We start from the raw sequence: 15,233 nt of genomic DNA on the forward strand, positions 1-15,233 counted from the left end.
GACAAGCCAGAAGGCTTTTGCAAAAATGTTTTGTGGATGGATGAGACCAAAATAGAACTTTTTGGTTTAAATGAGAAGCGTTATGTTTGGAGAAAGGAAAGCACTGCATTCCAGCATAAGAACCTTATCCCATCTGTGAAACATGGTGGTGGTAGTATCATGGTTTGGTCCTGTTTTGCTGCATCTGGGCCAGGACGGCTTGCCATCATTGATGGAACAATGAATTCTGAATTATACCAGCGAATTCTAAAGGAAAATGTCAGGACATCTGTCCATGAACTGAATCTCAAGAGAAGGTGGGTCATGCAGCAAGACAACGACCCTAAGCACACAAGTCGTTCTACTAAAGAATGGTTAAAGAAGAATAAAGTTAATGTTTTGGAATGGCCAAGTCAAAGTCCTGACCTTAATCCAATCGAAATGCTGTGGAAGGACCTGAAGCGAGCAGTTCATGTGAGGAAACCCACCAACATCCCAGAGTTGAAGCTGTTCTGTACGGAGGAACGGGCTAAAATTCCTCCAAGCCGGTGTGCAGGACTGATCAACAGTTACCGGAAACGTTTAGTTGCAGTTATTGCTGCACAAGGGGGTCACACCAGATACTGAAAGCAAAGGTTCACATACTTTTGCCACTCACAGATCTGTAATCTCATCTCATTATCTCTAGCCACTTTATCCTGTTCTACAGGGTCGCAGGCAAGCTGGAGCCCATCCCAGCCGACCACGGGCGAAAGGCGGGGTACACCCTGGACAAGTCGCCAGGTCATCACAGGGCTGACACATAGACACAGACAACCATTCACACTCACATTCACACCTACGGTCAATTTAGAGCCACCAATTAACCTAACCTGCATGTCTTTGGACTGTGGGGGAAACCGGAGCACCCGGAGGAAACCCACGCAGACATGGAGAGAACATGCAAAACTCCGCACAGAAAGGCCCTCACTGCGGACACGGGGAGAACATGCAAACTCCAGACAGAAAGGGCCGAACCCAGGACCTTCTTGCTGTGAGGCGACAGCGCTAACCACTACACCACCGTGCCGCCCCAGATATGTAATATTGGATCATTTTCCTCAATAAATAAATGACCAAGTATAATATTTTTGTCTCATTTGTTTAACTGGGTTCTCTTTATCTACTTTTAGGACTTGTGTGAAAATCTGATGATGTTTTAGGTCATATTTATGCAGAAATATAGAAAATTCTAAAGGGTTCACAAACTTTCAAGCACCTCTGTATGTACTCAGGCTGCCAGTCAGTGCGTGATCCTCCCTTTGAAAAATCCTCGCTTCGCCCCTGGACACACACACACACACACACACACACATACAGATGTTAAACCTTTCAAATGCCTTTACTAACTTCATTCCTGAATTCCACTTACATTACTCCTTTATCCCCTTTAAACAGACCATTAAATACAAACGTCTGCGTTTAATTCTGTAGATTAATCCTGTATTATTCGCATTGTTGTTATTAATATATGACAACAACAACAACAACAGCAACAGTCAGCACTTTCATCTCTCTTGTGACTCATGAGTCGATTCTTCTGACTCGTTTAGAAGATTCACTCAAACTGAAACGAATCTCTCGCGACTCGAACAGATCACCTCCGGCACGTTTCACTTCACTCTGCTGATATGATAACACACTGGGGTTTTGACTCCGTAACTCTGCTTTAAGAGAACCCCAGAGCCGTGCATATAAACTTCATGTAATGACACAAAGATTATAACAACAACAACAAACTGAACCGACAGCAGCCACCTTTCAGAAAGCAGCCGGACCGGTTGGACGGCACGAGACCCCGGAAGCGTGAGAGAGCAGGTGAGGGATGGACGGCTTTCAACTGTCTTCTGCTGGTTTACTATAAAATCTTTCATCTTTTTTAAGTTATTTGTTTATCTTTTGGTTTGTTTGTTTTTTAAACCGTTGTGTGAACAGAATGGCCGCTTCTGCTGTCTTCATCCTGGACCTGAAAGGAAAGGTAAAGTGTTTTCATAAAGATCTACTCGAAGCTCAGGAGAGAGTTGCACCTGTCGGGGGGTGGGTGGGGTGGGGGTTCAGATGGACTCTAATATGCATACATACTAAATATTAATCACATATTAACAAATAGTTATTACATCGCCAAAGTGGTTTTGAAACTGGTTGATAAAGTAGTTTAAGTATACTGTAGTGGTAAAAAAGTTTGATTTGTGATGTAGGAACAGCACTGTCAGAAGCGGTGACAATTATCGACACCTTAACGATCTTTTGGCCGTCGCAAAAGTAGAAAAGACTTTCAATACGTAAACTGTGCATGAATAATTACTCCAACTTCCACTGGGGGAAAAAAAAAGAGTTGATTTCTGATTACTTAGCGCATCAGATCATGGGACACCGTTCCACAATTATCAACACCGTTTCCACAATTATCGACACCTTTGTCCACATTTATGGACACCGTTCCACAATTATCGACACCTTTGTCCACATTTATTGACACTATTTCCACAATTATCGATGCCTTTGTCCACAGTTATTGACACCGTTTCCACAATTATCGACACCTTTGTCCACAGTTATGGACACCGTTCCACAATTATCAACACCTTTGGCCACATTTATCGACACCGTTTCCACAATTATCGATACCTTTGTCCACAGTTATCAACACCATTTCCACAATTATCGACACCTTTGTCCACAATTATCGACGCCTTTGTCCACAGTTATCAACACCGTTCCACAATTATCGACACCTTTGTCCACAGTTATCAACACCGTTTCCACAATTATTGACACCTTTGTCCAGTTATCGACACCGTTTCCACAATTATCGACATGCTTGTCCACAGTTATCGACATCGTTTCCACAATTATCGACACCTTTGTCCACAGTTATTGACACCGTTCCACAATTATCGACAACTTTGTCCACATTTATCGACACCATTTCCACAATTATCGACGCCTTTGTCCACAGTTATCGACACCATTTCCACAATTATCGACACGTTTGTCCACAGTTATCGACACTGTTCCACAATTATCGACACATTTGTCCACAGGTATGGACACCGTTCCACAGTTATCGACACCTTTGTCCACAGTTATCGACACCGTTTCCACAATTATCGACACCTTTGTCCACATTTATCGACACCGTTCCACAATTATCGACACCTTTGTCCAATTATCGACACTGTTTCCACAATTATCGACACCTTTGCCCACAGTTATCGACACCGTTTCCAATATTATCGACACCTTTGTCCACAGTTATCGACACCGTTCCACAATTATCGACGCCTTTGTCCACAGTTATCGACACCGTTTCCACAATTATCAACACCTTTGTCCACAGTTATTGACACCGTTTCCACAATTATCGACACCTTTGTCCACAGCAGGGCTCTACAATGCGCACATTTCACTCGCATTTGCAAGCGAATTTTTTGGCATGCGAGCGACGAAAAAAAAACCACGCGCATTCGTGCGAGGGCTTCTTGTGGCCGACAATTAGGAAAGCACTGAGCACAGACGCGACGAGTTTAACATTCTAAAATGTATCAAATGTTAAACTGCAAAGTATGTAAATCCAGCGCTGGATAGCCTACCTAATATAGTGTAACGAGTAATGGCCTGTATTGTTGTAAGTGTGTGTGTTCAGTGTTGTGTGTGTGTGTGTTCTGCCTGCGCCTTGCTCCCTGTCTGTAGTTGCGTGCATTGCCTCTGTCTTGCACTGCGGTGGTTTCCACGGTAGCCGGGGGGGGGAGTGAAAAAGTTACATTTTTTTTTCCGTTCTGCCATGCTAGTGCGTTTTACCGGGACATGAGATTTCAGCATTTTTATTCTTCTCAGTCTGTAGCTTGAATAAGTTTAGGCTACTGAATAACACTTTTAGTTAAAGTCGAGTCTGGTGCTTTTGTGCTGACGCTACAATAGCCTACTATCACAATAAATATCCCCCGTAACATTTCCCGTTTTCTACTCATCTCTCTGTGATTGCTCCTCTTTCCCACGGTTGTATGTTGTGGGTGTGGCATTAGGTGGGAAAAGTGGGATTCATCAGATCATTCAACTGAGAGATAACTGAGAGCTGGTTCGGACTGAGCTGAGAAATATATTTGCTATGCAGAGAATAACGACGTTTTTTAAAAGCAATGATGGTGGAAACAAGAATAAAAGAACGGACAAGGAAGAAAGTGTAGTGAAGAAAGCTAGAACGACGGGAGAAGGTGCGGGAAAATTATATAATGAGATGGAAAGCACACACCCCAGTGCGAACATTTAGATGGGAACATACAACACAGCAGAAAAACAAATAATATACAGTATATACAAATGGTGCATGTCACAACACAGCAGAAAAACAAAGAATATATATACAACTGGGCGTGTTGAGTTGCAGATGTTAATTGCACATTAGTTATAGAAACTCAGTTCAGCTACAAAACTCAGGATATTGCACTGTATTTGGTATTGTATTGGGTATGGATGTAAAAGTGTAGAAATATAAATATAAAATATACAAAAGCTATAAAAACTAAAAAGTTGCTCTGTGAGGTTGCACTGTAATGAGTATTGCACTGTATCAGGTAAGTGTGAGAATATTGTCCTTTTAGGTCCTTGTTGGTGCATTGTTGCACCTGCCAGAAGTGGCATCAGTCAGTGCATGTAATTAGCCTTTTTCACATTACGTCACTTGCAGAAGTCCGTTTTCAGCCTTTTGAATGGAAGAAGAGGCGGCATGCTAATCTGCTGGCTAACAAGTAGCGACCATAGAAAGTCAGTAAACTTCCTTTCCAAAACAAGGCAGATAGGTGACTGGAATGGTCGCTAACAATACGTAATGATAAACAACAATGCGCAATATTATTATCAATCTTATCTGTGAATGACACGGTTTTGTTAACATATGCTGCCGCCGTATACCTCTTCTTCCATTCAAAAGGCTGAAAATGGATATGAGTTCCCCTGCAAGTGACGTAATGTGAAAAAGGCTAATTGTTCAAGGTGGTTATGGCCTGTGGGGAAAAAAAACTGTTTTTGAGTCTGTTGGTCCTTGCTTTGATGCACCTGTAACGCCTGCCTGAGGGCAGCAAGTCAAAGAACTCAGAGCCAGGGTGGGAGCTGTCCTTGATGATGTTGTTAGCTCTGCTGAGCTCTGCTCTCTGTTTAGCTACTGTTTGTTCATTCATTCAGTTGTTCGTTATTCATTCATTTATTCATTCATTCATTCTCAATTGAATTTTGCATTTTATGTGTTGGTGTGTCTAAGGTTTGCGCTGCAATATAACTTTAAAATGAAAACCTACTTGTGCTTGTGCCCCCATTTTTTTCCCTGTGCTCCTAAAATTTTTAACTTAGGAGCACGTGTGCTCCTGAAAAAAAAAGTTAGTGTAGAGCCCTGGTCCACAGGTATGGACACCGTTTCCAATTATCAACACACAGATGATTATTTATAAAAAAATAATCAGTATATGGTTATTCAGTTAACGAATCATAGTTTTTAATTAAAATTTGTTTTACATGGTGGTGCAGTGGTTAGCACTGTCGCCTCACAGCAAGAAGGTCCTGGGTTTGAGCCCAGTGGCCGGCGAGGGCCTTTCTGTGTGGAGTTTGCATGTTCTCCCCGTGTCCGCGTGGGTTTCCTCCGGGTGCTCCGGTTTCCCCCACAGTCCAAAGACATGCAGGTTAGGCTAATTGGTGGCTCTAAATTGACCGTAGGTGTGAATGTGAGTGTGAATGGTTGTCTGTTTCTATGTATCAGCCCTGCGATGACCTGGCGACTTGTTCAGGGTGTACCCCGCCTTTCACCTGTAGTCAGCTGGGATAGGCTCCAGCTTGCCTGTGACCCTGCACAGGATAAGCGGCTACAGATAATCGATGGATGGACGTTTTACATAGACTTATATTGAGTACAAAATATCCTTTATATATGAATGTCTGTGCTTACGTAAATGAGGAAGTAATTCTAATGTTTGTAAACAAATGAACTAATAATGTTTAACCTGCATCAGAAAATCTTTTTGTTCCACTTTCTAAATATTTTCGTAGATTGTATTTTGTTAATCATTCGTTGTTGTTTGTATTAGTTTCTAATTTTGTCGTTCAGCAATAAATGTCAACAGGCAATTGACATTGTAACCACATGAAAATCCAGGTCAGTTGTCCTCAATTCAGACTCTATTCAGTGTGTCTTGAAATTGAAGGTAGACTGCCTTTCAGATTTTTCAAGTGTTGGTCATAAAAAGAATTTTCCCTGACACCTAGTTATTTTTGTTCAGTGGACTGAAAGCTACTGAATTCGAATCACAGACTTACAATTTTATTAGTTTTTTAAAAATAGAACAATTAATGAATTTAGGGCCACGTGCCCTTAAATTATCCGCTATTTTTTCCTGCTTCAGCATGACCCAATTCAATTGAAGATACTATGTCATGCATCACATTGTGGGCTTTCCCTGTTCACGCAAGGCATTGTGGGATACAAATTTGAAACAGGAGAGAAAAATGGAGGACGTGAGTGTGCGAATGAAACATGAAAGACCGACTACAGTAACAGAAAGCAAAAAGAGAAGACATTATGTTGCAAAGGAAAGGAAACGCAGGACCAAACTAATAAATATCGGCGATCAGCGAGCACCTCGGTGTGATCAGCTGTTTGTTTAGCGACAGAATGATGGAACTGTCAGTGCACGGTCAAAGGCAAACCTGTAGATGGCAGTAATGCAACACTGTAGATGCCAGCTGCTGTAAAACCCAAAAGAAGAAGAAGGTAAACCTGCGCATGCGCACACGGACTTCCTCGGTCTGCTTGACTGCGCGAAGCAAGTGATTTTATGCACATTATTTGCTCGGGAATCCCCTCAAATTAAATAACTTCCCAGCCACAGAATGAGCTGATATTTTGTGAGATATTACAGAAATAAACATCTCTCACAATGATCAAATTTTAGAGGGAATTAAATTTCACCGATTTTATGAAATCGAAAGGCCGTCACACTTTACTCTTGTACTATTTTACTCAGATCAGAGCCACAACCAACTCTGTTACTCTGTTACACAATTACTGTGTAATTTTGCTCCCACTCCAACTCCAAATTTTACTCTTTAAACTCAAAGTAGAGTAAAATTAACTATTTTGGAGGAAAATACTTTTAAATCTGGAAGAAACTGCTCAGTCATTTTTCCTGTGTAGTGCAGCTTTAACTCGGGCACTCAGTAGAGTGTATACCGCCGCCAAGCCACGTACAGTGTTATCAACAATCAAAATCAAATTACTTGAACCTAGAGTAACACTAAAGCTGTGCACCAAATTTCATCAAAATCCGTTTAGTACTTTTTGAGTTATGTTGGGAACAGACAAAAAAAATGATCCTGGATCCACATACATATTTGGATTTGCATCAAAATTTAAACAATTGTTCCTTGGCCCATGGCTCAGCTTTCTTCAGAATTTCATCAAAATCTGTTCAGTACTTTTTGAGTTATGTTAAAATAAGAAGACCTTTATTTTCTCACAATGGGGAAATTTCCTTTTTGCAGTAGCACAGTGAAGAGGACATATAAAGTCACACAAGTAAAAAAAAAAAAAAAGTTGGGAACAGTCAAACAAACAAACAAACGTCCGTTCTGCACTTTTTATTTAACTTCATTAAAATGCTGGTGTAGTTATTAAAAGCAGAAGTATTCTGTATATGGCACATCCTGTAGATTACATGCAACTAGCCTGGCGTTCTTCCTGGTTTCATTTTATTTAAATTGGAACTGGGTTATAATGAAAAGCTGATTTTATACAAAATACTTATAAAGTTAAAGTATATTTAGGTCTACAGATGGCATTGAATACAACCCCGATTCCAAAAAAGTTGGGACAAAGTACAAATTGTAAATAAAAACGGAATGCAATGATGTGGAAGTTTCAAAATTCCATATTTTATTCAGAATAGAACATACAGTGGGGCAAAAAAGTATTTAGTCAGCCACCAATTGTGCAAGTTCTTCCACTTAAAAAGATGAGAGAGGCCTGTAATTTTCATCATGGGTACACTTCAGCTATGAGAGAGAATGGGGGGAAAGAATCCAGGAAATCACATTGTAGGATTTTTAATGAATTAATTGGTAAATTCCTCGGTAAAATAAGTATTTGGTCACCTACAAACAAGCAAGATTTCTGGCTCTCACAGACCTGTAACAACTTCTTTAAGAGGCTCCTCTGTCCTCCACTCGTTACCTGTATTAATGGCACCTGTTTGAACTCGTTATCAGTATAAAAGACACCTGTCCACAACCTCAAACAGTCACACTCCAAACTCCACTATGACCAAGACCAAAGAGCTGTCAAAGCACACCAGAAACAAAATTGTAGACCTGCACCAGGCTGGGAAGACTGAATCTTCAATAGGTAAGCAGCTTGTTGTGAAGAAATCAACTGTGGGAGCAATTATTAGAAAATGGAAGACATACAAGACCACTGATAATCTCCCTCGATCTGGGGCTCCACGTAAGATCTCACCCCGTGGGGTCAAAGTTATCACAAGAACGGTGAGCAAAAATCCCAGAACCACACGGGGGGACCTAGTGAATGACCTGCAGAGAGCTGGGACCAAAGTAATAAAGGCTACCATCAGTAACACACTACGCCGCCAGGGACTCAAATCCTGCAGTGCCAGTCGTGTCCCCCTGCTTAAGCCAGTACATGTCCAGGCCCGTCTGAAGTTTGCTAGAGAGCATTTGGATGATCCAGAAGAGGATTGGGAGAATGTCATATGGTCAGATGAAACCAAAATAGAACTTTTTTGGTAAAAACTTAACTTGTCGTGTTTGGAGGAGAAAGAATGCTGAGTTGCATCCAAAGAACACCATACCTACTGTGAAGCATGGGGGTGGAAACATCATGCTTTGGGGCTGTTTTTCTGCAAAGGGACCAGGACGACTGATCCGTGTAAAGGAAAGAATGAATGGGGCCATGTATCGTGAGATTTTGAGTGAAAACCTCCTTCCATCAGCAAGGGCATTGAAGATGAAACGTGGCTGGGTCTTTCAGCATGACAGTGAGCCCAAACACACCGCCCGGGCAACGAAGGAGTGGCTTCGTAAGAAGCATTTCAAGGTCCTGGAGTGGCCTAGCCAGTCTCCAGATCTCAACCCCATAGAAAATCTTTGGAGGGAGTTGAAAGTCCATGTTGCCCAGCGACAGCCCCAAAACATCACTGCTCTAGAGGAGATCTGCATGGAGGAATGGGCCAAAATACCAGCAACAGTGTGTGAAAACCTTGTGAAGACTTACAGAAAACGTTTGACCTCTGTCATTGCCAACAAAGGGTATATAACAAAGTACTGAGATGAACTTTTGTTATTGACCAAATACTTATTTTCCACCATAATTTGCAAATAAATTCTTTAAAAATCAGACAATGTGATTTTCTGGATTTTTTTTCTCATTTTGTCTCTCATAGTTGATGTATACCTATGATGAAAATTACAGGCCTCTGTCATCTTTTTAAGTGGGAGAACTTGCACAATTGGTGACTGACTAAATACTTTTTTGCCCCACTGTAGATGACATATCAAATGTTTAAACTGAGAAAATGTATCATTCAAAGAGAAAAATTAGGTGATTTTAAATTTCATGACAACAACACATCTCAAAAAAGTTGGGACAAGGCCATGTTTACCACTGTGAGACATCCCCTTTTCTCTTTACAATAGTCTGTAAACGTCTGGGGACTGAGGAGACAAGTTGCTCAAGTTTAGGGATAGGAATGTTAACCCATTCTTGTCTAATGTAGGATTCTAGTTGCTCAACTGTCTTAGGTCTTTTTTGTCGTATCTTCCGTTTTATGATGTGCCAAATGTTTTCTATGGGTGAAAGATCTGGACTGCAGGCTGGCCAGTTCAGTACCCGGACCCTTCTTCTACGCAGCCATGATGCTGTAATTGATGCAGTATGTGGTTTGGCATTGTGATGTTGGAAAATGCAAGGTCTTCCCTGAAAGAGAAGTCGTCTGGATGGGAGCATACGGTATGTTGCTCTAGAACCTGGATATACCTTTCAGCATCGATGGTGTCTTTCCAGATGTGTAAGCTGCCCATGCCACACGCACTAATGCAACCCCATACCATCAGAGATGCAGGCTTCTGAACTGAGTGCTGATAACAACTTGGGTCGTCCTTCTCCTCTTTAGTCCGAATGACACGGCGTCCCTGATTTCCATAAAGAACTTCAAATTTTGATTTGTCTGACCACAGAACAGTTTTCCACTTTGCTGCAGTCCATTTTAAATGAGCCTTGGCCCAGAAAAGACGTCTGCGCTTCTGGATCGTGTTTAGATACGGCTTCTTCTTTGAACTATAGAGTTTTAGCTGGTAATGGCGGATGGCATGGTGAATTGTGTTCACAGATAATGTTCTCTGGAAATATTCCTGAGCCCATTTTGTGATTTCCAATACAGAAGCATGCCTGTATGTGATGCAGTGCCATCTAAGGGCCCGAAGATCACGGGCACCCAGTATGGTTTTCCGGCCTTGACCCTTACGCACAGAGATTCTTCCAGATTCTTTGAATCTTTTGATGATATTATGCACTGTGGATGATGATATGTTCAAATTCTTTGCAATTTTACACTGTTGAACTCCTTTCTGATATTGCTCCACTATTTGTTGGCGCAGAATTAGGGGGATTGGTGATCCTCTTCCCATCTTTACTTCTGAGAGCCGCTGCCACTCCAAGATGCTCCTTTTATACCCAGTCATGTTAATGACCTATTGCCAATTGACCTAATGAGTTGCAATTTGGTCCTCCAGTTGTTCCTTTTTTGTACCTTTAACTTTTCCAGCCTCTTATTGCCCCTGTCCCAACTTTTTTGAGATGTGTTGCTGTCATGAAATTTCAAATGAGCCAATATTTGACATGAAATTTCAAAATGTCTCACTTTCGACATGTTGTCTATGTTCTATTGTGAATACAATATCATCTCATCTCATTATCTCTAGCCGCTTTATCCTGTTCTACAGGGTCGCAGGCAAGCTGGAGCCTATCCCAGCTGACTACGGACGAAAGGCGGGGTACACCCTGGACAAGTCGCCAGGTCATCCACAGGGCTGACACATAGACACAGACAACCAGTCACATTCACACCTACGGTCAATTTAGAGTCACCAGTTAACCTAACCTGCATGTCTTTGGACTGTGGGGGAAACCGGAGCACCCGGAGGAAACCCACGCGGAGATCATGCAAACTCCACACAGAAAGACCCTCGCCAGCCACGGGGCTCGAACCTGGACCTTCTTATTGTGAGGCGACAGCGCTAACCACTACACCACCGTGCCGCCCCGAATACAATATAAGTTTTTGAGATTTGTAATTTATTGCATTCCGTTTTTATTTACAATTTGTTCTTTGTCCCAACTTTTTTGGAATCGGGGTTGTATAATGAGGATGTGTCGAAAAACATTGTTTTGTTACGCCATCCAGTCTGTTCATAAAAATTCATAAAATAGTAGATATAGATTAAATATTCATAGTAAGGGGGTCAGGTCAGGGTCAGATGGATCCTGCTACTGGTAGCAGTGTAACCCAGTACGACCTGCCGCACGGACGGGTGGTCGGCGTCTAAATCGGCTCCCCCACCAGTTAATGCTGGTGAGGAGGGTGGCATGACACCCACCCAGTAGGATGAAAAACAATACCTGTCAAAGGGCGGATGAGCTCCTCACGAGCCAGCGGCCATTATTCAACAGCAACAGGATGTTCCTGCGGCTGTCTTAGCACTGCTTTGCCACAGATCAAACAGGGCATCTTGCCAAGAGGGTATCACATTGCGCTGGGTGGTACCAACATTGTAAGCACAGCCACACAGAACATATATATATTCATAGTAAAAATTACATGATTCAAAATGTTTTCAGACACGCAGTGTGGTTTTGTTTGTTGGTTTTTATGGACACTGCGTCATACTTTGTGCTACATAATGTCTTGACATGCAGCTTGTATAAGACTAATTATTGGTCAAGCTTCTCGGCTTATTAATTATTCCTTGATCTATTAGCTGTAGGTAAAAAAAAAAAATATTATAAATGAAGGGCAGCACAGTGGTGTAGTGGTTAGTGCTGTCGCCTCACAGCAAGAAGGTCCGGGTTCGAGCCCCGTGGCCAGCGAGGGCCTTTCTGTGTGGAGTTTGAATGTTGTCTGCATGAGTTTCCTCCGGGTGCTCCGGTTTCCCCCAAAGACATGCAGGTTAGGTTAACTGGTGACTCTAAAGTGACTGTGAATGGTTGTCTGTGTCTATGTGTCAGCCCTGTGATGACCTGGCGACTTGTCCAGGGTGTACCCCGCCTTTCGCCCGTAGTCAGCTGGGATAGGCTCCAGCTTGCCTGCGACCCTGTAGAACAGGATAAAGCGGCTAGAAATAATGAGATGAGATGAGACCAAACAGCAGTTGGTTGATCAATTACATTTGATGAACATAGATATTTCAACAATATGTAATCTGTATTGTGATATTTAGGTTTGATGAATGACAGCAAAATCAATGCACTTAAACAATGCATTTTTAAAAACATCTGTTTTTCATTTAATGTGTACAAAAATTAACTACTGAACGGAAAATGGATGGAAAATGAAACTTTCTGTACAAGATATTTCAACATAAGTACAGATGATTATTTTTCATTGTATCAGCCATGACGAGCATGTGCTTATTAATAGGTACAAATACTTTATTTCATTTTTCTCTTTCATTTTAAAATGTATTTTATAAATCACGTTATTTGAAAAACAGTTTTCTGAGAGCGAGAGAGAGAGAGAGGGAGATAACAATTTGTACAGACTATTATTATCCACACTTACTTCCTCCAAATACTTCATTTTGTTCTCACATTCTGATCTTCCTTTAGTCTATTTTAGTCTTATAATGAAAAGCCAGAGAGAGAGAGAGAGAAAGACAGAGAGAGAGAGAGAGAGAGAGAGAAAGACAGAGAGAGTCAGATGAAAGCTAAGAAGTAGTGTGTGTAGCCGGAGGGCTGTAGCCAGTCGGTTTGATTAATCTGTGATGTGGCTGGGTTTCTAGCAGTAGTCATGAAAGCTTTCCTGTTGGTGCCCTTCAGCAATCCAAAACCTTAAGGCATTCCACATTAGACTGGCACGCATTCGTTCATTTCCTTTACACTATTTTATACTCTGTATCATAACTGTTTAAATTAATACAACCCTGATTCCAAAAAAGTTGGGACAGAGTACAAATTGTAAATAAAAACGAAATGCAATAATTTACAAATCTCAAAAACTGATATTGTATTCACAATAGAACATAGACAACGTATCAAATGTCGAAAGTGAGACATTTTGAAATTTCATGCCAAATATTGGCTCATTTGAAATTTCATGACAGCAACACATCTCAAAAAAATTGGGACAGGGGCAATAAGAGGCTGGAAAAGTTAAAGGTACAAAAAAGGAACAGCTGGAGGACCAAATTGCAACTCATTAGGTCAATTGGCAATAGGTCATTAACATGACTGGGCATAAAAAGAGCATCTTGGAGTGGCAGCGGCTCTCAGAAGTAAAGATGGGAAGAGGATCACCAATCCCCCTAATTCTGCGCCAACAAATAGTGGAGCAATATCAGAAAGGAGTTCGACAGTGTAAAATTACAAAGAGTTTGAACATATCATCATCTACAGTGCATAATATCATCAAAAGATTCAGAGAATCTGGAAGAATCTCTGTGCGTAAGGGTCAAGGCCGGAAAACCATACTGGGTGCCCATGATCTTCGTGCCCTTAGACGGCACTGCATCACATACAGGCATGCTTCTGTATTGGAAATCACAAAATGGGCTCAGGAATATTTCCAGAGAACATTATCTGTGAACACAATTCACCGTGCCATCCGCCGTTGCCAGCTAAAACTCTATAGTTCAAAGAAGAAGCCGTATCTAAACACGATCCAGAAGCGCAGACATCTTCTCTGGGCCAAGGCTCATTTAAAATGGACTGTGGCAAAGTGGAAAACTGTTCTGTGGTCAGACAAATCAAAATTTGAAGTTCTTTATGGAAATCAGGGACGCCGTGTCATTCGGACTAAAGAGGAGAAGGACGACCCAAGTTGTTATCAGCGCTCAGTTCAGAAGCCTGCATCTCTGATGGTATGGGGTTGCATTAGTGCGTGTGGCATGGACAGCTTACACATCTGGAAAGACACCATCAATGCTGAAAGGTATATCCAGGTTCTAGAGCAACATATGCTCCCATCCAGACGACGTCTCTTTCAGGGAAGACCTTGCATTTTCCAACATCACAATGCCAAACCACATACTGCATCAATTACAGCATCATGGCTGCGTAGAAGAAGGGTCCGGGTACTGAACTGGCCAGCCTGCAGTCCAGATCTTTCACCCATAGAAAACATTTGGCGCATCATAAAACGGAAGATACGACAAAAAAAACCTAAGACAGTTGAGCAACTAGAATCCTACATTAGACAAGAATGGGTTAACATTCCTATCCCTAAACTTGAGCAACTTGTCTCCTCAGTCCCCAGACGTTTACAGACTGTTGTAAAGAGAAAAGGGGATGTCTCACAGTGGTAAACATGGCCTTGTCCCAACTTTTTTGAGATGTGTTGTTGTCATGAAATTTAAACTCACCAAATTTTTCTCTTTAAATGATACATTTTCTCAGTTTAAACGTTTGATATGTCATCTATGTTCTATTCTGAATAAAATATGGAATTTTGAAACTTCCACATCATTGCATTTCGTTTTTATTTACAATTTGTACTTTGTCCCAACTTTTTTGGAATCGGCCTTGTACAGCTCATTATAATCACAGTAAATTTAGGGAAACAAAAAAATTAAATTGACTAAAATGGCACTCGGAGAGTGCGTACCTCTACCAAGGACAACAGTCGACTGTTCAATGAAATTCAGATCTGCAACCGGAACCACTTTATATGTCTAGATGGGTCGTATTTACTGGCGATGATTCCGCAGCCTGTTCGTTTCACATTAAGACTTATTTTGAGACCACTGTCCCAATGCTCCATGACGACTCCTTTCTGTATTACGTTTGAGCAGCGAACCTACAGGTGTATCCCAGAGCATTAATGGTACCACGTGAATATGGATTGTGATATGGAGTCATTGTACTCGTACACTCACCAGCCACTTTAACAGGAACTTGTTCTTGATTCTAAGATTCCTGTTCTTGGCTGGCAGGAGTGGAACCCAAT

The 15,233-nt window shown here is 41.5% G+C and overlaps 1 protein-coding gene across 2 annotated transcripts in view; it reads left to right on the forward strand.

Annotated features, from left to right (window-relative positions):
- Positions 1-1,578: 1,578 nt before the first annotated feature.
- ap1m3 (adaptor related protein complex 1 subunit mu 3) overlaps positions 1,579-15,233 on the forward strand; it is a 105,315-nt gene continuing 91,660 nt past the window's right edge. The window contains exons 1-2 of one of the 2 annotated variants that reach the window (XM_060920007.1): positions 1,579-1,836; positions 1,954-1,996. In XM_060920007.1, coding sequence (XP_060775990.1) covers positions 1,955-1,996 — 42 coding nt within the window. In that variant the 5' untranslated portion in view covers positions 1,579-1,836; position 1,954. The other variant, XM_060920009.1, reaches the window with a different exon arrangement.

The sequence above is a fragment of the Neoarius graeffei genome, chromosome 4 (genome assembly GCF_027579695.1).
Source record: "Neoarius graeffei isolate fNeoGra1 chromosome 4, fNeoGra1.pri, whole genome shotgun sequence".
Taxonomy (NCBI): Eukaryota; Metazoa; Chordata; class Actinopteri; order Siluriformes; family Ariidae; genus Neoarius; species Neoarius graeffei.